The sequence below is a fragment of the Erpetoichthys calabaricus genome, chromosome 12 (genome assembly GCF_900747795.2).
Source record: "Erpetoichthys calabaricus chromosome 12, fErpCal1.3, whole genome shotgun sequence".
Classification (NCBI taxonomy): domain Eukaryota; kingdom Metazoa; phylum Chordata; class Cladistia; order Polypteriformes; family Polypteridae; genus Erpetoichthys; species Erpetoichthys calabaricus.
Window position 1 is genome coordinate 59,249,337 of NC_041405.2, and position 24,693 is coordinate 59,274,029.

The following is a 24,693-nucleotide window of genomic DNA, read 5'->3' on the forward strand; positions in this document are numbered from 1 at the left end:
TCATGATACAGTATATACTGCAAATATACATTTAAATTGTAACCGCTGACAATTATTTACTCATGTGCTTGCGTTTTCCATAAAACAGCTTCAATATGTGCACAAAGTATAGGTAATAAAACACACAAATTCTGACATTAGCATGACTGTTGAAAGAAAAACATGTATTAGAAACTATTCTATGGAGTTTTCATAAATTAATCATTATATACCTTTTGATATTTCTTGATATATTTTGTAATCAGATTTTTAAAATATTTTTTTATTTTTACTGCCACTTCACAGATCAACAATCCCCAACTTGGTCACTGTCGGAATAAGTCTTTAAACTTTTTTCCTGTGCCAATTAATACATTTTCCAGGTTTCACTACCCATCTGAAAGAGTTGGCATCAGGTTGGGTTGCACTTTTAAACTGTAGTAGTATGAGCGAGTGTCAGTGTGGCAAGCACTAGACTGGCATTTCTTTCCGTTTAATTTGTTATCTTTTGGCCCAAGCCTGTAAATCTCTTTTGTAAATGGGTGGCTTGGATAGAGAACAGATACTAACAATTTTCAAGGCTATTTTTAAAAATACTGAAAGATATTTGTGTATGTGTGTTGTGGTGCCCCATGTTGTAAGTGTGAGATCCATTGAAGAAGTCAACTTAAACAAAGAAAATGTACATTTTGCAGGTTTCTTTGAAGTGTTTTACATTATAACCATATTATTAATTGGTGCGTGAATATAATTTTTTCAAGGGGATGACCTTTACTACTGTCAAAAAGACTAGCAGGGCAACAGGAGGAATATGAAAGTTATTTGTTGAGTTTAGGAGACAAAGGATACTTGTAAGGAAGTTCATGCCAGTGCTATCGGTGTACATTCTGGAATTTATAAAACTGCTGATATTATTTCACAAAGATGTTACTGGCCTGGTTTTATGCTGACATTAAAATAGCTACGTTTTCTGATAATTATAATCATTATTTTAATTAAAAGACTATAACTGTCAGAACAGATTCAAAAAAATGTTTCAATATCTCAGTTGCTGTTTGTCGGACTCTTTAATTGACTTGTCATACAAATGTGTATCAGTGGATATTTGGTACCTCATTTGACAAATAATATGAATGTTTCAAAATCTCATAGATAGATAGAATTATATCTATCTATCTATCTATCTATCTATCTATCTATCTATCTATCTATCTATCTATCTATCTATTTGTCCTCTAAGGGAAAATGTGCTTTTTTAACAGAGGCTGAATGAATAAATAAATTAATATATAATGAAAAAAATAGCCAATCCAATAACAATTTGAGCTGTCTAATGTTCATTCTGCATATAACAGTTGGGGCTCACAACTCTGAGGCAAAAGCTCAGCTGTAGAAGTGAGTGTCCCTTTGAGTGGAGAGGACAATGGGACATAGTAGACTTGAAAGTGATGTAGAAGACTTTCATCAATCTTTTACCATGGATTTCAGATAATATTACTTATCCAGGGTTCATTTTGAAAGCAGCAGATAGGGTGCACACAAGCGGATCTGCTCCAGCCATGGAAATGAGTGTTCCCTGTAGGGGATAGGATACAGACACATAGTGGAGAAGATTATATATAAAACTATACCTACGACCTTTTAAAATCAATTTTGCATAATTTTACCTCTCTAGTGTTCATTTTTTAATCAGCAGTCAGAGGACACACATTTTACGGCTCTGCAGCAGCCATGGAAATGAGCGTCCCGACCATGTGGATGAGACAAGCGTTTTCATTCCAATAGTTTTAATGACTCACATGGCGGAGGTGAAATTTGAGTTCAACAACAAAGCCTTTCCCATGGATTTTTTTTTCCTTTTTTATCCACAGGAAAAACCACCTGTGCAAATGTTTAAGAGCAAGCTATCACTTATAGCATGACAATGGATTGCTACATTTATTTTAACGAGCAGCCTTTTAAATGTCTGTAAAGTGTTACTGGGTGTCGAGCAATGTATTATTATTACTGATATTTTACTAAATCTTACTATGCATGTTTCTTTGTTGATGAGCCCCGTTGAAGAATTTTTTTGGTAACAGAACAGTAAACACGCCAAAACGACTGAAAAATACAACTGACGACTGGTATTTTTTCGATATCATTTTAACAAAGTTTACTGTCTGCCCTCAATCACAGAGCACCTTGGTAAAACGTCAATAGCGTTTAATATACTTGCAGCCTTAGAACGCAGACATCAGGACATCGCTGCGCGTGCATGTTTAATAACAAGATATGACAGCATTTTGCACAGAGCATGCGTTAAAACAAAAGACAAGCGGCGCGCAAAGGCACGCGAACAAGAGGAGTTCCGCAGCAATCACATCTCAGTGCACCTAAGAGAAGGGACACTGAATTCTACGAGGCACAGATATTTTAGAGCACCGGTTCAAATATATATTGATTGATTAAGATCAGCGATTTTCAACGGTTCACAGGTGAGGCGTAAGATTTTTTAAGCAAACTAATTAAAGACTTCTTTGAAGAAATATGACAAAAAATAAGTCTACAACGCAGATTCTATACCATTTTGTATGATTTTTTATATCATTATATTAAATGAAATGTTGCCAATAAGGAATAATAGAAATCACCGCGCTGCTTTCTATCTTTGACGAACTAACGTTTTATGGGGTGAAAAAAATGATCGCCCGTGACAAATACACTTAATCAGTAGTGTGTGCGACCTACGATTTGTGACTTTGAGTGTGCGTGTGTTGTGTGTGTGTACGTGTGTGTGGTTTTGTCAGTTTTACAATAAAAACAGACATCAGTTATTTGTGAAGCAGGAATATTCTGATCCCTAATCACTGATAAACATTCAGAAGAAACAGCGCTATTGCAGTGTTTTCCTCCATAACATCCTTTCAGCAAACAGGACTAATGTCCCTGTTGAAACAGATCGCCCTTTAATGAAATGCTGCCGATACGGAATAACAGAAATCACCGGGCAGCTTTCGGTTAATGATAAACCAGCATCTCTTGATGGTCGCCCCTGACACATACACTTAATCAGTAGTATGTGGGACCCACGATTTGTGAGTTTAAGTGTGTGCGCGTGCATGTACGTGCGTGTGTGTGCACGTGTGTCGTTTTGTCAGTTTTACTATAAAAACAGTTAAACGTCAGTTATTTGTGAAGCAGGAATATTCTGGTCATTTTGATCCGTGATCAACATTTTAAAGAAACAAAGCAACTCCATTGTTTTCCTCCATAACATCCTTTCAGCAAATGGGACTAAGTTCCTTGCTGAAGCATATTGCCCTTTAATGAAATGCTGCCAATGCGGAATAACAGATATCACCGTGCGGCTTTCGGTCACTGATAAACCAGCGTCTCATGAGGTGAAAAAATGGGACATACTGCAGTTGCGATCAATGCTTTCCGGTAACTCGGCTTTTGAGAAGAATCTGTCATGGGAGGGACAAGAGGGAGCGAGTGAGGCAGGTACAATGAGCCGGGGCGGGACGGAGCTGGGCGAAGAGGCGGGTATCTGTGCAAGTGTTTTAAATAATGAAAGGAAAAAAAGTGCTTTGAAATCGAGGACCCCCAACCAAGAGGGCTTACGAAACAAAACACGACAGACAGGCATATGCTACTTGCATAAAATATGCACAATAATTACAACAGTGTTGAAGCAATGATGAAGTGAAAGGGAGATGCTAAACATGGGTGGCCACGTTGTGCCTGCCCGTAAATCCCAACCAATGTATATATATGAACGGATGTATCTGAACCGATGTATATATTTAAACCAATCTATTTAAACCAATATATATATCGAAACCAATGTATATCAACCAATATATATATCTCAACCAATGTATATATTTGAACGGATGTATTCAAACCGATGTATATATCTGAACGGATGTATCTCAACCAATGTATATATATCAGAATGGATCTATGCAAACCAATTTATATATATATCTCAACCAGTGTATTTAAACCGATGTATATATCTGACCGGATGTATTCAAACCGATGTATAATCTGAACCAATGTATCCCAACCAATGTATATATGTGAACCGATATATATATCTGAACGGATGTATTAAAACCAATGTATATATTCAAACCAATGTATCCGAACCGATATATACATCTGAACCAATGTATATATTTACTAACCAATCTTTTTTTCCTGAACGGCCCCTCATAATACATATATATATATATATATATATTACACATATATATATACACACACACACATATATATATATATATATATATATATATATATATACATATATATATATATATATATATACACACACATATACACACACACATATATATATATATATATATATATATATATACACACACACACATATATATATATATATATATATATATATATATATATATATATATATATATATATATATATATATATATATATATATATATATATACACACATATATATATATATATATATATATATATATATATATATATATATATATATATACACATATATATATATATATATATATATATATATATATATATATATATATCTATATATACACATACACATATATACATATATATATATATAATATATATGAGTTCGTTTCGTTCGTCCGTTGAAATCGACAAGGACCATCAAGTCATCTGGTTAAGGGTGGGGTGGGTCTGGGTGGGTGCGTAGGTGACTTACTAGTCCGATGCGTGCTCGGAATAGTCTCTGGCAATGCGGACATGGAATGGTTGCGACAGTCAATGGTCTAATGCTGTTTTTTCTGACTTGTCTGCATTGTTCAGCTGCCGCAGTCCTGCTAGTTTCATAAGATTGAGCCCCCTTCTTGACAGCTGATCTCCATTTGGTTTTGTCCTGAGCTGTCTGTTGCCCATTTAGTAGGATTGATGTTGAAGGCTTTCAGGGCTGCTTTGAGTGTGTCTTTATAGCGCTTATGTTGACCTCCTTGGGAGCGCTTCCCTTGCGTGAGTTCACCGAAGAACAGCTTTTTAGGAAGCCGATTGTCACCCATACGGGCTACGTGTCCTGCCCGTCGGAGTTGAGACATCATCAAGGTTGTAAAGATGCTGGGTAGGTCCGCTCTGGCAAGAACCTCCGTGTCAGGCACTTTGTCGTGCCACTTGATGCTAAGAAGTTTTCTGAGGCAGGTTGTGTGAAAGTGGTTTAATTTCTTGGCGTGACGCTGGTATACTGTCCACGTTTCACATCCGTAGAACAATGTAGAGAGGACTGCTGCGCGATACACCTTGATCTTGGTTTCTTGTCTGATACCTCTCCTGTCCCACACGGTGCTGCGGAGTCTGCCAAATGTTGCACTTGCTTTTGCCAGTCTGGCATTCATTTCATCGTCCATGACAACAGTTCTGGAAAGGGTGCTGCCCAAGTAGGTAAATTTGTCCACCACGTTTAGATGCTGCCCACTGATGGTAATGGTGGGTTCTACGTAGGGCTTCCTGGGAGCTGGTTGATACATCACTTCAGTTTTCTTTGTGTTGATTGTGAGACCAAAGTTGTTACAGGCCTCGGCAAAGATATCAACGCTGTGCTGCATGTCGGCTTCTGAGGCAGCGTTGAGGGCGCAGTCATCCGCGAACAGAAGCTTGTTGATGGTGTTACATTTGACCTTGGTTTTCGCTTGAAGCCTCTTAAGGTTAAAGACTGATCCATCGGTACGGAAACGAATTGACAAGCCCGTAGTGGAGTCCTTGAATGCATCAGCCAGCATTGCAGAATACATGATACTGAAGAGTGTGGGGGCCAGGACACAGCCCTGCTTCACGCCGTTTGTGACAGGGAATGCTTGAGATGACTGACCGTTGTTCTGGATTCGGGCAAGCATGCCATCATGCAACTGTCGAATGATGGTAGTGAACTTGTCTGGGCATCCGTACTTCTTCATGATTTTCCACAGGCCATCTCTGCTGACCTTGTCGAAAGCCTTGGTCAGGTCAATAAATGTAGAATATAGGTCCGTATTTTGTTCCTGGCATTTCTCTTGGAGCTGCCTGGCAGCAAACACCATGTCGGTAGTCCCACGTTCTTTGCGGAAACCGCACTGACTCTCAGGTAGGAGACCTTGTTCAAGATGTACATTCAGGCGGTTCAGTAGGACACGGGCCAATATCTTGCCTGCGATGGACAGTAGTGAGATTCCACGGTGGTTGTCGCAGGCCTGACGGTTTCCTTTGCGTTTATACAGGTGGATAATGGAAGCGTCTTTGAGGTCCTGTGGTACAGTTTCAGTCTGCCAGATGATCTGGATTAAACACAACAGCTTATCTGTCCGCGCTGGTCCACCCGCTTTGTAGATTTCGACAGGAATCATATCAGAGCCAGGTGCTTTACCACTGGACAGCTGGCGGATGGCTGTCTGTATCTCATCCAACGTTGGAACAGCGTCCAGTGCCTTGTTCGCTGGAACCTGGGGCAGTCTTTCAATGGATTCATTGTTGATGACGGAAGGCGTATTCAACACACTGGCAAAGTGTTCCGCCAATCTTTCTAAAATTTTTTCCTTGTCTGTGATGAGTGTAGAGCCGTCTGCACTGAGGACAGGGGAAGATCCTGAGGTGGTAGGGCCATATATTTCTATTAGGCTTCTGTAGAAGTTCTTCATGTCTTCCCTGTCTGCAAAGCCCTGAATCTCATCAGCTTTCGCACTCAGCCAGGAGTCTTGCATCAGGCGCAGTTGCAGCTGGACGTTGCTGCGGATGCTTCTCAGTGCGACTTTCTTTGCTGTTGACGTTGGATCGTCATGTAGTGCCTTGTATGCCCGGCGTTTTTGCTGAAGTAGCAGTTGGATCGCTGCATTGTTTTCATCAAACCAGTCCTTGTGTTTCCTGGTAGAGGGTCCGAGCCGCTCAGCGGCTGTGCTATACACCGTCTCACGAAGTGTGGTCCACGCCATCTCCGCGTCCTGGTTGTCCAGTGTGATGGAAGCAAGGCGTTCATCCAGGGTGTCAACAAAGGTCTGTCTGACATTGGGGATCTTCAGCATGCTGATGTTAAGGCGTTTCGGAGCTTTAGTGGCTTGAGGTCTTCTCTTAGGTTGGATGTGGATTTTCATCTTTGAGACGATGAGGCGGTGATCCGTCCAGCATTCTGCTCCGCACATGGCCTTAGTCACCTTCACGTCCTGTCGGTCCTTGTTTCTGACGATGACGTAGTCGATTAGATGCCAGTGTTTTGAGCGGGGGTGCATAAAGGATGTCTTGTTGCGTGTGGGGAGGTTGAAGACTGTATTTGTTATTAAAAGGCCATGTTTAACACAGGTCTGGAGGAGCAGCAGGCCGTTGCTGTTGCACTTTCCAACTCCATGCTTCCCCATCACACCTTCCCAGGGGATGTTATCACTGCCGACACATGCGTTAAAGTCTCCAAGAATGATGTTTGTCAGCAGTAGGAATGGAGGAGATGACGGTGTTCAGGTCCTCATAAAACTTGTCTATGGTCTCTTCTGGGTTTGTCATGGTGGGTGCATACGCGCTGACAATAGTGGCAGCCTTCGTTCCATGGATGAGGGGGAGTTTCATTGTCATAAGACGATCATTGATTCCTTTCGGGGAACTGGAGAGTTTGCTCGCAAGAGAGGTTTTGATAGCAAAGCCAACTCCAGCTTCTCGCCTTGAGTCGGGGTCATATCCGCTCCAGTAGAATGAGTAGCCAGCAAGCCTTTCTGTAAGTTCTCCTTCACCGGAAAGTCTGGTTTCACTGAGGGCGGCGATGTCTATGTTGTATCTGGCAAGTTCGTGGGCAATGAGTGCCGTACGTCGTTGGGGTCGGTCTGTGTTAACCCTGTCAAGCAGGGTGCGGATGTTCCATGTGGCAAGTTTTAGTGAAATACATTTTGTTTTTAAATTTCGACCGCATGGTTGGGTCCCCGCCGACCGCGGCTGGCCGGCCAGGGTGGAAAGGAGCAGGCAATGTTTGGGGCACCTTTTCTAGCCCCTTCCTCATGCATGGAGGTGAGCAGTGCTGTCCTGAATAGGGCTGCTCAGACACTCAGGTGGCTGCCGAACTCCACTTCTGCTCCAGTAAGTGAAGAGCGACCCTATAGCCTGAGTCGCCTGTGTGCAGGCTTGCGGCTACGACTCCCAGTGCACCACACCTGTCGCTTTGTCGCTTACCCGTCGCCACAGGGCTTGAAAGATGATGTGAGATTGATGACTGATGACTTGCGCGGCTGACTTTGTTTATAGTGAGGAAGAGTTGCGCAACGTCGACCTCACTCTCTCGTCCGGGACCACCTGTGTCCAGTGGCAAGACCAAGTCCTGACGACTGGAGATGGGTACGGATGCAGTGGATGACCAAGATGTTCTACGTGCCTCATCTTGCTCTGTGCACTCCACGGTGCATTGCTGTAATCACCTTCACCTCCATTGGACCTAGATGGTCTCTTCCGCAGGTTCCGCCGACGTCCAGACTTCGCATGCATAGGTAGGCAGGCCTAGTTCACCGAGGGTTTGGGCCCATCGGCTACCCTCACCTGGTTTAGCCGGCCAGTGGAAGCCGTTGTCCGGGGTATGGCCGCTGTTGCATGCTAACAGCTACAAGGAGCCACAGGTGAGAGCTGAGTGACAGATGAGGACCAAAGCGGACAAACTGCTCCTGGGAGCACCACGTGTTCCCCCATCTGAGGTACTACCTCTTCCTGTACACTCCATTATACCCCATATATATATATACTAGTAAAATACCCGCGCTTCGCAGCGGAGAAGTAGTGTGTTAAAGAGGTTATGAAAAAAAAAGGAAACATTTTAAAAATAACGTAACATGATTGTCAATGTAATTGTGTTGTCATTGTTATGAGTGTTGCTGTGTTTTATATATATATAAAATACACACACACACACATAAACATATATATACATATACATATACACAGATATATACATATCTACATATAGATATATATATATATATATATATATATATATATATATATATATATATATACACATCCACATATCAACATATATATATATACACATATATACACACACACACACGGTTTATGGGTGATGATTGTTTTACTCTTTTTATGTTTATTTTATTTTATTGTAGAATCAACTCCTATCTGCGCACAGCAGGGCAGCCGTGGGCGGATGCGTATGGTGTATTCACTCCATGTTATCGTGCATTGCGCTGTCACTGGTATTTTGATAAAAGAATTTGAGCAACATATAAGAAGCGTATAAATTATTAAACAGTAAAACATTAAAATTTAAGAAGTAAAGTTACATTAAGTACTACTGCAGTGCCTTCGGGTATACCTCATTTTTTGTTTGCCCATTACATGCTTAAATGTATAAATTTTTTGGTGCACCTACCCGAGAACACGCGACATATAACAGAGCGTGGGAGAAGCATGGATTTTAAACACGCGTTGAGTTCATCTGCTGGTCTCCCTCGTGGAATAACTGGTAATGTTTGACTAAAATGTACAGCGAGTAAAACGACATTACCTCCTATTTTTTTTTTTACGATCTCTGAGATCTTGCTTTTTTCGGTTCAAGGCTTCATAAGCTCTTTTATGTTGTATGGTGTACTTATCCCAAACCATCATCTTTGAATGTTGCAAGACTTTCGCCTTGTATGTAGATCGGGGTAATTACATTCATTGCATTCCTAGTCTGAATCACAATGTGATTGTATGGGTGGTTACCTGGCACTGTAGGGTTGCCACCCGTCCTTTAAAATACGGAATCGTGCCGCGTTTGAGAATGAAATTGCGCGTCCCGTTTTGAATCAATACTGGACGGGATTTATCCCGTATTTTTTTTATCATTTTTTTTTTAAAGCAGCGTCTCATGCAAATCATCCCACACGCATTTTATGAAGATGCCTCCTTTCCTAGTTTTGATTGGGTAATACTTGATGTCATCGTTAGTTTGATTGGTGTTTTTAACTGTCCAGTGAGGAGGGCGTGTCTTTTAAGTACAGTCTGCAAAGTGTTGGCACTGAGATGTGGCGTCAGCGCCATAGTTGAAGCCCCTAACATTGCGGTCAGCAAGTCGGCTAACATCCGCCATGTGCCGTCTTTCAGTTGCGAGGAGCAGATCATAGAATGGTTGAAACTGTTGCCCCTAACGTTGCGCCACGGCGTGTGGTTCGTTTATACCTCGTGTCTTCTCATTAAACTTTTATCTCGCGAATATGTTATTGCAATCCGCAGCGGGAGCGTTTCTATAAACTTAATTTAAACTTACGTTTTACACCGTGCTTTGTTTCCCTTATGAACATGCTTGTATGCTTAACTCGCTCCGTTCTGAATTGTTTAATAAATTTTTTGCTCTTCGCTGTTTGCGGCTGTTCCTCCATTTCCCCCTACTTCGTTGTTTTATCTCGCGAATATGTTATTGCAATCCTTAACGGGAGCGTTTCAATAAACTGATTGAAAATAGTTTTGCATTTACCTTTTTAGTAAAAGGCGAGCTTTTATTCCTGAGAAATCACCGCGTAAATGCACACGTTTAATTGGACATGTGTTAATATGTATGGTTACACAGTATTAAAAGACAGTGAACAACGTCAGTTACCTTTGTTCCCGCGTTTGATAAAAGGTGAGCTTTTAAGCCTGAGAAATCACCCCGTAAATGCACACGTTTAATTGCACATGTGTTAATATGCATGCTTACACAGTATTAAAAGACAGTCAAAAATTAACGTCATTTACCTTCGTTCCCGCGTGTGACTCGTGCTGTAAATCTCTTCCTTGTTTTTAGTTCACGTGATTACGTAGGAGGCGTGATGACGCGATACGTGACTCCGCCTCCTCCATTACAGTGTATGGACAAAAAATATGTTCCAGTTATGACCATTACGCTTTGAATTTCGAAATGAAACCTGCCTAACTTTTGTAAGTAAGCTGTAAGGAATGAGCCTGCCAAATTTCAGCCTTCCACCTACACGGGAAGTTGGAGAATTAGTGATGAGTCAGTGAGTGAGTGAGTCAGTCAGTCAGTGAGGACTTTGCCTTTTATTATTATAGATATATATATATATAATATACACATATATATATATATATATATATATATATATATATATATAATATACACATATTTATATATATATATATATATATATATATATATATATATATATAATATACACATATTTATATATATATATATATATAATATACACATATTTATATATATATATATATATATAATATACACATATTTATATATATATATATATATAATATACACATATTTATATATATATATATATATACACATATATATATATACAGTGGAACCTCTAGATACGAGTTTAATTCGTTCCAGCACTGAGCTTGTATAGCGAATTTCTCGTATCTAGAACAAACTTCCCCATTGAAAAAAATGGAAATCCAGTTAATCCGTTCCGCACCCCAAATATATTAACATAAAAATCAATTTTCCTAACAAATAACACTGATAAATTATATATACTGTAGTCTACCTTTAATAAATAACACTGGTAAATAATATAACTGATCATTAAAAGAATCAAAACAGGTGTCCAAAGTGCAGTAGAGCATTCAATAAATCTTTAAATAAATAATCCTTAAAACAGTTGTGAGGTGGAGGTTTAAAATACACAAGAATAACAATCCTTTAACACGAGGTTAAAACGTCAAAAGGATGCAGTCTTTAAAAAACAGATGACAATCCCCGGTGCTTCTTCTCTGTTAGCGTCTCACCTGCGGGCTCTGCAACAGGCGAGACACTCTTAATGCAGCTGACCTTCTCTACACCGTCCTGCTTCAGCTGCTTGGCTCGCCTGTTCAGCTACACGCGAGCCTGCACTCGCTCGCTCGCTCTCCCGCACCGCCTGCCTGCGCGCTCTCTCTCTCTCTCTCTCTCTCCTCTCTTTTCTTTTACTTCTTCTCCCCCTTAACCGGCTCGCGCTTCTCTGTATATGCGGGGAGGACATGGCAGCTGCAGCCCATCAGCCACAGGAACAATCATGGATGTGGGCAGTTTCCCACCTGTGCACTTAAGTGAGAAACGCAGACACCGCAGATCGCGGCTCGCAACTGCTACCACGCCCCCTCGCTAAGCCGCGAGCTATACCCACAGCCTGGCTCGTTACGCGAGCCAATGCTCGCATTTAGATCTGAATTTTTCGCTCATACTTTCCTCGTATTTTGAATTTCTCGTATACAGAGGTGATCGTATCTCGAGGTTCCACTGTATATATATATATGTATATATATATATATATATATATATATATATATACACACACATATATATATATATATATATATATATATATATATATACATACACACACATATATATATATATATATATATATATATATATATATATATGTATATGTATATATATGTATATATTTACAAAACACACACAAGAAAGTAACTGACAAACATGGAAAGTGAGACATTTCCACTCTCTTTTACATGTGCATGCAAGAACAGAGTTCTACAAATGCATGTTATGAAGGTAACATCTCAATTCTTAAACTACAGCTGCTGGTAGTATTGGAATGAGGCACTTATGTATGGTAGAAACTGGAGGTACAGTTAGGTCCATAAATATTTGGACAGACACAACTTTTTTCTAATTTTGGTTCTGTACATTACCACAATGAATTTTAAATGAAACAACTCAGAAGCAGTTGAAGTGCAGACTTTCAACTTTAATTCAGTGGGGTGAACAAAACGATTGCATAAAAATGTGAGGCAAGTAAAGCATTTTTTTAACAGAATCCCTTCATTTCAGGGGCTCAAAAGTAATTGGACAATTGACTCAAAGGCTATTTCTTGGGCAAGTGTGGGCAAGTCCGTCGTTATGTCATTATCAATTAAGCAGATAAAAGGCCTGATTTGAGGTGTGGTGCTTGCATGTGGAAGATTTTGCTGTGAACAGACAACATGCGGTCAAAGGAGCTCTCCATGCAGGTGAAAGAAGCCATCCTTAAGCTGCGAAAACAGAAAAAACCCATCCGAGAAATTGCTACAATATTATGAGTGGCAAAATCTACAGTTTGGTACATCCTGAGAAAGACAGCAAGCACTGGTGAACTCAGGAACGCAAAAAGACCTGGACGTCCACGGAAGATAACAGTGGTGGGTGATCGCAGAATCATTTCCATGGTGAACAGAAACCCCTTCACAACAGCCAATCAAGTGAACAACACTCTCCAGGGGGTAGGCATATCGATATCCAAGTCTACTATAAAGAAAAGACTGCATAAAAGTAAATACAGAGGGTGCACTGCAAGGTGCAAGCCATTCATAAGCCTCAAGAATAGAAAGGCTAGATTGGACTTTGCTAAAGAACATCTAAAAAAGCCAGCACAGTTCTGGAAAAACATTCTTTGGACAGATGAAACTAAGATCAAAGTCTACCAGAATGATGGTAAGAAAAAAGTATGGAGAAGGCGTGGAACAGCTCATTATCCAAAGCATACCACATCATCTGTAAAACACGGTGGAGGTAGTGTGATGGCTTGGGCGTGCATGGCTGCCAGTGGCACTGGGACACTAGTGTTTATTGATGATGTGACACAGGACAGAAGCAGCAGAATGAATTCTGAGGTGTTCAGAGACATACTGTCTGCTCAAATCCAGCTAAATGCAGTCAAATTGATTGGGCGGCGTTTCATGATACAGATGGACAATGACCCAAAACATACAGCCAAAGCAACCCAGGAGAAGTGGAAAATTCTTGAATGGCCAAGTCAGTCACCTGATCTTAACCCAATTGAGCATGCATTTCACTTGTTGAAGACTAAACTTCAGACAGAAAGGCCCACAAACAAACAGCAACTGAAAGCCGCTGCAGTAAAGGCCTGGCAGAGCATTAAAAAGGAGGAAACCCAGCATCTGGTGATGTCCATGAGTTCAAGACTTCAGGCTGTCATTGCCAGCAAAGGTTTTTCCATCAAGTATTAGAAATGAACATTTTATTTCCAGTTATTTAATTTGTCCAATTACTTTTGAGCCCCTGAAATGAAGGGATTGTGTTTAAAAAAAAAAAAAAAAAATGCTTTAGTTGCTTCACATTTTTATGCAGTCGTTTTGTTCACCCCACTGAATTAAAGCTGAAAGTCTGCACTTCAACTGTATCTGAGTTGTTTCATTTAAAATTCATTATGGAATGTACAGAACCAAAATTATAAAAAGTTGTCTCTGTCCAAATATTTATGGACCTAACTGTATAAGAGAAGTTTAACTGTTAATTTTGTGGAGATAAAAATCACTACTCTTTTTTTTAGTTAAAAAGTCATATTCTAAATTTGGTAGCCTTACATGGGTAGGTGTATATGCGTTTGCTTGTCTGTATATGTGCAAATCTTTTTTGAATTACAAGAACAATTTTTTTCATTATGATAATTGTTTTCTTTTGGTGGACTGAAACACAGGACAAAGACATTAGCACAAGTTTGGCAGTGGTGGACTTGATTGATGTCATCCAGCCGGGCTGTATCAATTATGAATTAGTTAAAACTGGCAATCTTACACCGGAGGACAAACTTGAAAATGCCAAGTAAGTGCCTTATTTTTGTGTATGGTTTGTCTTTTATTACTGTGTGGTAAAGCCTGTAAATAGTTTAGGATATAAATTCAAGATGATAATGAGATAGGAGTGAAAAATTTCATTTTTTTGAGTAATAATGTTAAATTCATTTTGAAAGAAAGAAGTTTAAGATAAATTAAGAAATGAATTAAACCAATTTTGATTATATAATTTGTATTAACTGTTTAAAGCTACTTTTTCTTGGAGTTCATGACATTAGTTGAGCAACATTCCTTATTAACAACACTATAAAATTGAACCAACTTGTGATTCAGCAATTAGTAAAGCAGTTTGTTCTGTATATCATCCATATACATACATATATATAGATATAGAGAGAGAGATAAAAAAAAATTGGGGCTCAATTAATTGAACAACCAACATTTTTAATTGAAATTAACTGCATATTAATCTCAATTTATCATATTTCCTAAAAGTATATTAATTTTCTATAAAGCAGAAAATTTCTAATTAAAAAATATTCTTAAATCGCTTGCCTATGCATATTAAATTATTTCAGTTACTTTATTGAGCAGGTTTGATTAACATAAACAATGCTAAATGACCACCAAACACCCATCACCCTGGGTATAGTTATAATATTTTGATGATTTGGACTGCTGTGTTGCAAGACAGCATACCAAAAGCACAATTAATTATTAAGAAACAGAAATATAAAATCATGGTTCCACTTTTGTGTGCAATCAGCACTACAATAGCTTATAGGTTGTGCTTACCTGTGTGAAACATATGAGTCAGTTACACAGTCGTTACCTGGTGAGGAGGAGTCATTAATTGAAAATATGTTTAGATCATGCTTTTATACCACAAAGAATAGAGTTAAAAAAAAAAAACCTTCTAAATATGTATCTGATATGATTATTTATATGTTTTAAATTGTACACAGAGTGACCCTAGAATTGTATAATTTTTGAATTATAAAATAATTCTAGCTTATCTCAACTTTCAGCCCAAATGGATGTAACTATTTAGCATGTTTGAGTTGTACTGCTTATTGCCAAGGTGTATTGATTACACTATAATAGGCTCATGTAGGCTACAGTAGTAACATACAATTAATTAGACAACAACATACCATGTTGGGGGGAAGTACAAGTGAGGTATAAGAAATTGAGCAGCTGAGCAGATATTCCTCCATGGGCAACCAAAAAAAAGCTCAATGGCAAATGTATTTTTGCCAGGGACAGGACTGACTGACATTCTGTCTTGCACTCAGACCTACACCTCAACACCCTCTTAACGTTTGACAGGCAGACTTTCATTAGCAGACACCACTGCATTAGCATTTAATTCTGGACATTCGGCTATACCAAGCAATGTGACCTTTTATTACTGTAAGTGTGTGAGCGCAGCACAATAATGAGGATGACTCAGTGCACAGTACTAATATGTCTGCAAAGTTAGTGTGACATGAAAATGAAATCATTCACTCTGTGTGTGTGTGTGTGTGTGTGTAACTTGTTTGATTTTAACTATTCTTATGTTGTTCTCTGCACTTGGAAAAGCTAGTGTTTATGTGAAATGAAGTGTACAAAAATGAGTCAAATAGCGACCCTTACCGATTCCCTATATTTTATGTTCTAATACTGGACAATCTTGTATTAAGGGATGAGTGACGACTCTGCTGGTGTGTGTTTGTGTGGATGAAAACAATTATCTGTGAACAACACAGGATACAATCAAGTACTATTACTAGACTTAGATTCATTTGACACTATTTCATTAAGTTTGAAGTGTGGTAGAATTGACCAGATTAAATTAACGTATTTAGGGGTTGAGTTGCAGAAATTTTTAATCAGCACCTGTGTATATGTGATTTTGTTTTTGACTGGGCCAAAATATTGCCTAGCTGAAATTAGTTCACAACTGTTCACCAATTGCAAATGAAAATGAGTTCCTGTAGAGTTTTCATTCAGTAGTAATCTTTTGCAAGTCAATAGTATGTTATATGCTACTGCAATTTCATTTTATTAAGCTTTGTCCATATTTAGAATGCACAAAACAAAACCAAAATTTAACCTAATGAAATTTCCATATTTCACTTTCCTTTGAAAGTGTTCACTTTGTACTCCATCTAATTTATTTAAATGTTGAGTGCGAGGACTACTAATGTGTACCTGTGGATGCAGTGCAGGCAGTTTTAAATTCTGTTGTTGATCCATTTGACATAATATTTGCCAGTTGTTTTACTAAACTTTACCATTAACACTTTTTCATGGTTGTTAATTTATAACCCCATTTCCAAAAAAGCTGGGACACTGTGTAAAATGCAAATACAAATGGAATGTGATGATTTGCAAATCTTAACATATCAAAAGCTGAAATTGAGAATTTTTATTTATTTATTTTAATATAGGCTCAATTTGAATTTAATGTCAGTGACACGTTTCAAAAAAGGTGGGAGAGGGCCATGTTTACCAGAGTGTTGCATTACCTCTTCTTTTAACAACACTCTGTAAACAGTTGGGAACTGAGGAGATCAGTTGCTGTAGTTTTTAAACTGAAATGTTGCTCCATTCTTGCCTGATATAGGCTTTCAGCTGTTCAACAGTTTGGGGGCTCTTTTCTTGTATTTTTTTTTTTGTTTGTTTCATAATGCCCCAAATGTTTTCAGTTGGTGAGAGGTCAGGACTGAAGGCAGGCAGGCCAGTTTAGCACCCTGTCTTTCTGGTGGTTATATGTGCAGAATGCAGTTTGGCACTGTCTTTCTGAAGTATGCAAGGCCTTCCCTGAAAAGGACGTCATCTAGATAGCCGCATATGTTGCTCTCAAACCTGTATATATCATTCAGCATTAGTGATGTCTTTCTAGATGTGCAAGCTACCAATGCCAAGTGCACCCCTGTACCATTATGGATGCTGATTTTTTTAACTGTGCTGATAACAAGCTGAATGGTCCTTCTGTTTAGCTTGGAGGATGCGGCAACCATGTTTTCCAAAAAAAAAAATTCAAATTTTGATTAGTCACACCACTCAACAGTCAATCTTAAATGAACTGAGGCACAGAGAAGGCAGCAGTGTTTTTGAGTCATTTTTTTCATATGGTTTCTTCATTGTGTGTTAGATATTTAACTTACCTTTGTGAATATTCATAGACATTGGTGTTCTGAGCCCATGTAGTGATTTCCATTACAGAATCATGTTTGTTTTTAATACATTGCTGCCTCAGGGCCAGAAGATCATGGATAGGGGTATGCGATTTTGGCAAAAAAATTATATCTTGATATTTTCTGGGACTCTAATGGTAACAATAGTTTAGTCATTTTAATTGGTATTTAATTTTGAATCCTTTAAAAATGTGTTTATAAAAGTGTTATTGATCTAGCTTGGCCTTGATAATAGGATATTAATTGTAGCTTACTAATGAGATTAATGGAAACAAATCTTAAGGAAAACAGGTCTTATTTACTTACAACCAAAGTAAATTAACACAAAAACATCAAAATCACCAGTCAAAGTATTACTGAGATCAAACAGTGCAAGTATAAGTAAACCATTTCAAAGTGGCCTACAAGATTTACACGATAAATGTACTAAGACCAACAAAACTGTTGTTATGAGAGCATTTTAAACAGACACTTATCAATATAAACAAGATATGAATCTAAAAGGAATAAAGTACTAATTCTAATTTTTAATACAGGGCATGATCATTACAGTCTGGATAAACATAAACTGCTCTGCTGTAAGGTGAATTGTGCAGCCTCCAAGCAAGAACAAAAATCTAACATACTGTAATATAGTGTAAAAATCCAAAGTTCTGTCAAATACTGCACAGGAAAAAAAATACAGCATTTGTAAGAAAGTTTTGTCATATACTGCACAAAGATACAAAAAACACAACCCCATAACATTTTTAAACAAATTACTAACTTCAAATTCTATCCAATATTGCACAAAGATATCAGAAAAAAATAAAACAATTGTAAAACTCTAATGACGAAACTTCAAGTTGTGTGACAGAATCACCATTCTGTTCACAACACCTGACTTCAGAGCAGCATGGGGTTACGTGTTATAACATTTCCTCCGGTGCTGAAAGCCCTCACAGAATGGCCGGTTGAAGCAGCAGGTACTTTTTTGCAGGTTTCTCCATTTTGGGGAAATGTACCCCCTGTGTTTTCCACCACTCAGGTGGGTTTACATCACTATCCACCTCAGTGTCATCAAGCAGTTCTTGATCTCTTTTTCAATGGTAGTTTGCAGAAATTCACCTTCTCTGAATTCCAGTTTTTTTTTTTGCTCCCTCCCTTGTGTCATCACCTACTCCAAATTCTGCAGCCATAGGGGGCAGATGGAGCGGGACGAGGAGATGGGGATCTGTGCAAGTGTTTTAAATACAGAAAGAAAAAAATGTGCTTTGGAATCAAGGTTCAACCAAGACTTCTTGCGAAATAAAAAGCACCTGATTGTCATGTTCTTCTTATAGAAATAGAAATAATCCGTTTGAATGAATTGCGTAATTTGTTTGAACAGATTAATAATTCATTCAAACTGATTTTTTTTTTTTTTTTGCCTGACATTACATGGCTCCGTACCAAATGGTGAGACAAGTTAGCTGACAAGCGGTCTTTAACGGCAAATGATTTTTGACATAGTTTGCAGATTGCTGTCTTTTAAGCAACATCAGTTTTTTCAAAGCTAAACCACCTCCACGAGAGTGAGGATTGTGGAAGATATTGGATGATCCACATCATGCAATTAAATCTAACCACGTAGATTATGAGGCTGTTTATTCCCTGGTGCTGTTTGCTCACTCAGTTTTAGGCAGCTGTGCTAGCCTAACTCAGGGTGCACACATGCACAGTAGTTTATCCTGTTAGGTTACATGAGACAGTGAATGCGAAGACTCTGAGTGTGTGGTTTTTTTTTTTTTTTTTTGCACCCTGAGTGACTTAGTCGATAATTTCAGCTTGCACATCTATAAAACAACAGTTAAGATATTATCGTAGATGATGCATAATGCACACTTCTAATCATGGCCATCCAATTTTGGTTTTTGGCCGTGTTGTACTGAGATTTTTCCCACATTATCTGAATCTTCTAATGATATTATGTACCATCGATGATGAAATCACCAAATTGTTTGCAGTTTACAACTAGGAACGTTATTCTTAAATTGTTGCACTATTTGGCCGTGCAGTCTTTCACGGGGCGGTGAACCCTTCTCCATCTTTACTTCTGGGAGATTCTGTCTCTCTAAGATGCTCTTTTTATACCCAGTCACGTTACTGACCTGTTACCAATTAACATCGATTAGTTATGTTTTTTTTTTTTAAAGCATTACACAACTTTCCCAGTCTTTAGTTGCCCCTGTCCAGACTTGTTTAAAATGTGTTACTGGCATCAAATTCAAAATCTATATATAATTCACTAAGCCTGAAGACAAGTAGCCACCCATGGAAAGCACGCCGGAAGGGGCGTGGATTCACTAAGCCGCCGACAAGTAAGACACCAATGGCGCACGCAGGAAGGAGCCACACCCACCAACTCTAAGACCATTGGATACGACGACAACTCGCAGAGCCACGCCCACCAACTCGGACGCGACGCCTCGGAAAACATGCCGTCATTTCTGTTTGTCAGTGCCACAGTCCACATGCAGCTCTGAGCCATGTTAACTTTTCATTAGTCAACCTCAGTGGAACCTTGGTTCACACAGAGGCAGCGCCAGAGAGAGACAGAGGCACACACAGGCAGCGCCACAGAGAGACAGAGGCACACACACAGGCAGCGCAACAGAGAGAGCCGCGCAATTCTTTAAAAACTGAGGTTAAAACACAATGAAGGAAGCAGTCTTTAAAAACCAATAAGCCCTGTGCCTCTTTTTCATTAGCGTCTCACCTGCTTCACCGCCCTGCAACAGTCGAGACGCTTTCTCAGCAGCTGACCTTCTCTGTACCTGACTCCACTACTGTCAGTCGCCTGATTAAAAATGGTGAACTCCTGCAATGTTACTATCTTGGTTGGCTTTTAAATAAAGTTCGGATTTGTTCAAATGTTCCTTTTTCCCCCCTGTGCTTAAAACTCATTTTAAAAAAAAAGTGTTTATACAACTGCTGCAATGTTACAGAGAGAGGGGGGGGGAGGGGGCTCGTGTGCTGCTGAGAGAGAGAGAGAGAGAGAGGGGGGCTGGGGAGGCTCGTGTGCTGCTGAGAGAGGGGGAGGGGGCTCGCGTGCTGCTGAGAGAGAGAGAGAGAGAGAGGGGGGCTGGGGAGGCTCGCGTGCTGCTGAGAGAGAGAGGGGGGGGCTGGGGAGGCTCGAGTGCTGCTGAGAGAGAGAGAGAGAGATGGGGGGCTGGGGAGGGGGCTCGTGTGCTGCTGAGAGAGAGAGAGAGAGAGGGGGGCTGGGGAGGCTCGTGTGCTGCTGAGAGAGGGGGGAGGGGGCTCGCGTGCTGCTGAGAGAGAGAGAGAGAGAGAGGGGGGCGGGGGAGGCTCGCGTGCTGCTGAGAGAGAGAGGGGGGGGCTGGGGAGGCTCGAGTGCTGCTGAGAGAGAGAGAGAGAGATGGGGGGCTGGGGAGGCTCGCGTGCTGCAGAGAGAGAGAGAGAGAGAGATGGGGGGCTGGGGAGGCTCCCGTGCTGCAGAGAGAGAGCGAGAGAGGGGGGGGGGGGGGGGGGGGGGGGGCTTGCATGCTGCTGAGAGAGAGAGGGAGAGCATGCAGCTGAGCAGGGAGCCTGGAAGTTTGTGTCAGTGTTATTCAATGTTTTTACTATTACACTGTGCATTTTATGGTGTAATGATTAACTATATTTGTGCTTAAAAATCTTTAAAAAAAAAATATTTACATACAGTTCGTATGGTCTGGAATGGATTAATTGTATTTACATACAATCCTATGGGGGAAACTGCTTCGGTTCACGACCAAATCGGTCTACGACCAGAGGTTTGGAACGAATTATGGTTGTGAACCGAGGTTCCACTGTATATTGACTCTAGAAAACATGATCAGCAAGTCTTTGATAGGCTGCAACAAAATGATGAAAGAACGGGCACATTTTTTTCTCACAAGCTGGGTGGGTGGGTGTTAGTTAGTTAATTAGTTACTCGAAGGATTTCAAAATTTAATATGCACAAGCGGTAACCCTGCAAAAGCAGCCCAAACTAGAAAAGACGGCTGGCAAAAAGTGGCTGACAAATTAAACGCGTGTGCATTGTACTTACTGAAAGCGGCGTTACGGATTTTGCAAATGTTAATTTTTTCCCTCTGCTTAAAAAACATGATTATGCGGCGTATACTGCGCCGGTTGGTATGCAGTGTGTAAAACAGTTTGTTTGTCGCGGATAATTTGCCTTTTACTTTAACACGAAGACAATTTCCTGTTAGATTTGCCTTTGCGATGACAATTGATAAGGCACAGGGCCAAACTTTCAAAAAGATGTGCATGTATCTGCCAAAACCAGTTTTCAGTCACGGACAGTTGTATGTTGCTCTCTCCAGAGTTCCATCTTTTCATTCACTTACTGGTATGCCTGCAGGAACACGTGCAGCGAGCGAGAGAGAGCGAGCGACACACACATGCATACAGGCGCGTGAGAGAGAGAGCGCTGGATGCATAAGAATAATAATACTTCATTACATTGATATACCAGTGTTTTCAGTATTCAAAGCGCTATCCACACAGGGAGAAACTGGGAAGTGAACCCAAAATCTTCCACAGTCTCCTTACTGCAAAACAGTAGCACTACCATTGCGCTACAAGGCAGTTAAAGAATGCACCGGCCTCGATTTTATTTTCACTTTTGTTTACAGTGATCGGATCGTAGCGTGCATTGTTGCAATGTTACTTTTCTTGGTGGCTTATTACATTACGGATGTTTCACATGTTAATTTTTTTCCCTGTGCTTAAAAGACATTAAAAAAGTGTTTCTCAACTGTGACTCTGGAACAACTCAGTACGCAAGCTATATTAAGCGTCAACAACGAAGACTCGCTACACCTTAATGAACAAGTGCTGAAACTTATCCCTGCCGACGAAGTAACTTTCACTAGCGTGGCCTCCATCGTCACAGACAATCCTGCTTTCAGTCACGGACAATTGTATGGTGCTCTCTCCAGAGGTCCATCTTTTCATTCATTCACAGTGGTATCCACAAACCCACCCCATTTGGACAACTGTGTCGTTCAGCAAGTGTTCACCCATCAATACATAATTATGCGGCGTATGTTACGCCGCGGGTTGGCTAGTGAGTATATATTTTTCATAAAACAATAAAATGCTGTTTTTGTTTTATTTTCAATTAAATATGGGCCTAAATGCTTTGCAAATCCCCACACTCTGCTTTTATTTACAACTTACACAGCATCCTAGCTTTTTTGGAAATGGGGTTATACGCTGTTAATTTCAAAGGCACAGTTTTGAATGCAGTGATAATTGTAGTCTGTAGATGTTTTAAGGTCGTTGTTATCCTTGCAAGGACATAATTGCGTAAAGTAAAACTTTTCATCCAGGTCGGCTGTGTGTTTTAGTTTTCGTACATCTTCACCTTTGTTTTGCCATCTTCAGAAAATTCACATGTATGCTTTGCTGTGTTTTGTTGCCATCAATCTAAATGTTTTTGAGATTTTTGTGCCATAATTTTCCATTTTTTTGTGCCTAGCTGAATTATTCCATAAACAGATATAATGAATGAGGTAAACTATAAAAACATCCAAAAATTGTTGGTTTGAATTGTGCTTGATTGCCAAATACAGAATAAATAACATGGAGCAAATTAAATAATGTCTGTTTTACTAAATATTTTTTTATTTCCTTTCTTCCTTTCTCCTGCACCAGATATGCAGTTTCAATGGCTCGAAGGATTGGAGCTAGAGTTTATGCTCTGCCTGATGATCTAGTAGAGGTGAAGCCCAAAATGGTCATGACAGTCTTTGCGTGTTTGATGGGAAGAGGAATGAAGAAAGTGTAAATGCTGCCTCTACTTTTGCAAAATAACATCTCACAAATAAGCCGTTTGCTGGTTAAAAGGCTTTGACAATGGAATTCCTATAGCTATCCTTTATACATTTCATAACAGACTGGAATTATAATTGGGTGCTTGGAGAGAAGGAAGCTGTATAATTATCATTATTCTCCCAAGTGGCTATGGTTTATTCTACTTAGATACACATTGAAATGCATTCATATCATGAGAAAGAATTGCCAAGTACTTCTTTTTAATAATTAAAAAAACCTTTAAATGTCTTTGTACAGTTTTCTTATCTTGAGCAATATTGGTTTGCAAGCAAAGGTTATTTGAACAACAGTTGTACAAGAATTGGATTGTTTAGCAAGGTCTATTTAAAGGGGAAGATCATAATACAATATTTATATAAAGCTGTTACTTAGTGCCTTCTCTTTTGATATTATCATACCATTTAGTATCATTCAAACAGTTTGGCTGTTTAAAATGTACACTTTTACTAAAATGCAATGTGCACATTCCACACAGACATGTTACATTCCATACATATGAAAGCATTTTAATATGTATCTTAAGTATAATCATTTATACTCAGACATGCTTTTTACACTAAAGTATGCATGAACAATCTTTGCATTTTTTATTTAAAACCTCTTAGGATAAAGCATTTTATGACCAGTGTAAAGGGTTAAAGTCCAGATGGTACGGGAGTGGGGTCTGGATGTTAACGGTTTGAAACACCAATACTTGGACTACAGAGAAAATGTGTAGTTTTGGGGGAAGTGTGTTTGAAATTTTTGAATAAGACTGCTAAGTAAAACCAATCCACTCTAAGGAAAACTTATAACTTGGTAAGAAGTAGCTAAACACAATAAAAGTCTTATTTACGGCAAAGGTTTTGTTTTATTTGTTTTTGTTTGCTTTCTTATTTAACTAACTTGATATTTACAACTAGTTTAAGGAAAATATGTAATGTATGTTTATGTGTATGTATGTTTCGTGTGTATTATTGGTAAATCATCAGTTTCCAGTAGAACTGCTAACACATGGTACTCAACACAGCCTTTTTAAAGTGACTTTCCCCATTGGAATGGAAAGGAGAGAGATACTAGTTAATAGAAGGACTTGTTACCACGTAACTTGTAACAGACTTGTAAACAATGTCTTCTTTTATACAGTAATTAAAGGAGTATTCTATTCATTTTGTGAACCTGGAG

The 24,693-nt window shown here is 39.3% G+C and overlaps 1 protein-coding gene across 16 annotated transcripts in view; it reads left to right on the forward strand.

Annotated features, from left to right (window-relative positions):
* The window catches only part of LOC114662240 (plastin-3), a 132,519-nt gene extending 108,149 nt beyond the window's left edge, over positions 1–24,370 (forward strand). For all 16 annotated transcript variants that reach the window (XM_051935442.1, XM_051935458.1, XM_051935456.1 and 13 more), the window contains exons 15-16: positions 14,401–14,525; positions 23,350–24,370. In XM_051935442.1, the coding sequence (XP_051791402.1) occupies positions 14,401–14,525; positions 23,350–23,482 (258 nt within the window). In that variant the 3' untranslated portion in view covers positions 23,483–24,370. The remainder of the gene's footprint in view (positions 1–14,400; positions 14,526–23,349) is intronic.
* Positions 24,371–24,693: the final 323 nt, after the last annotated feature.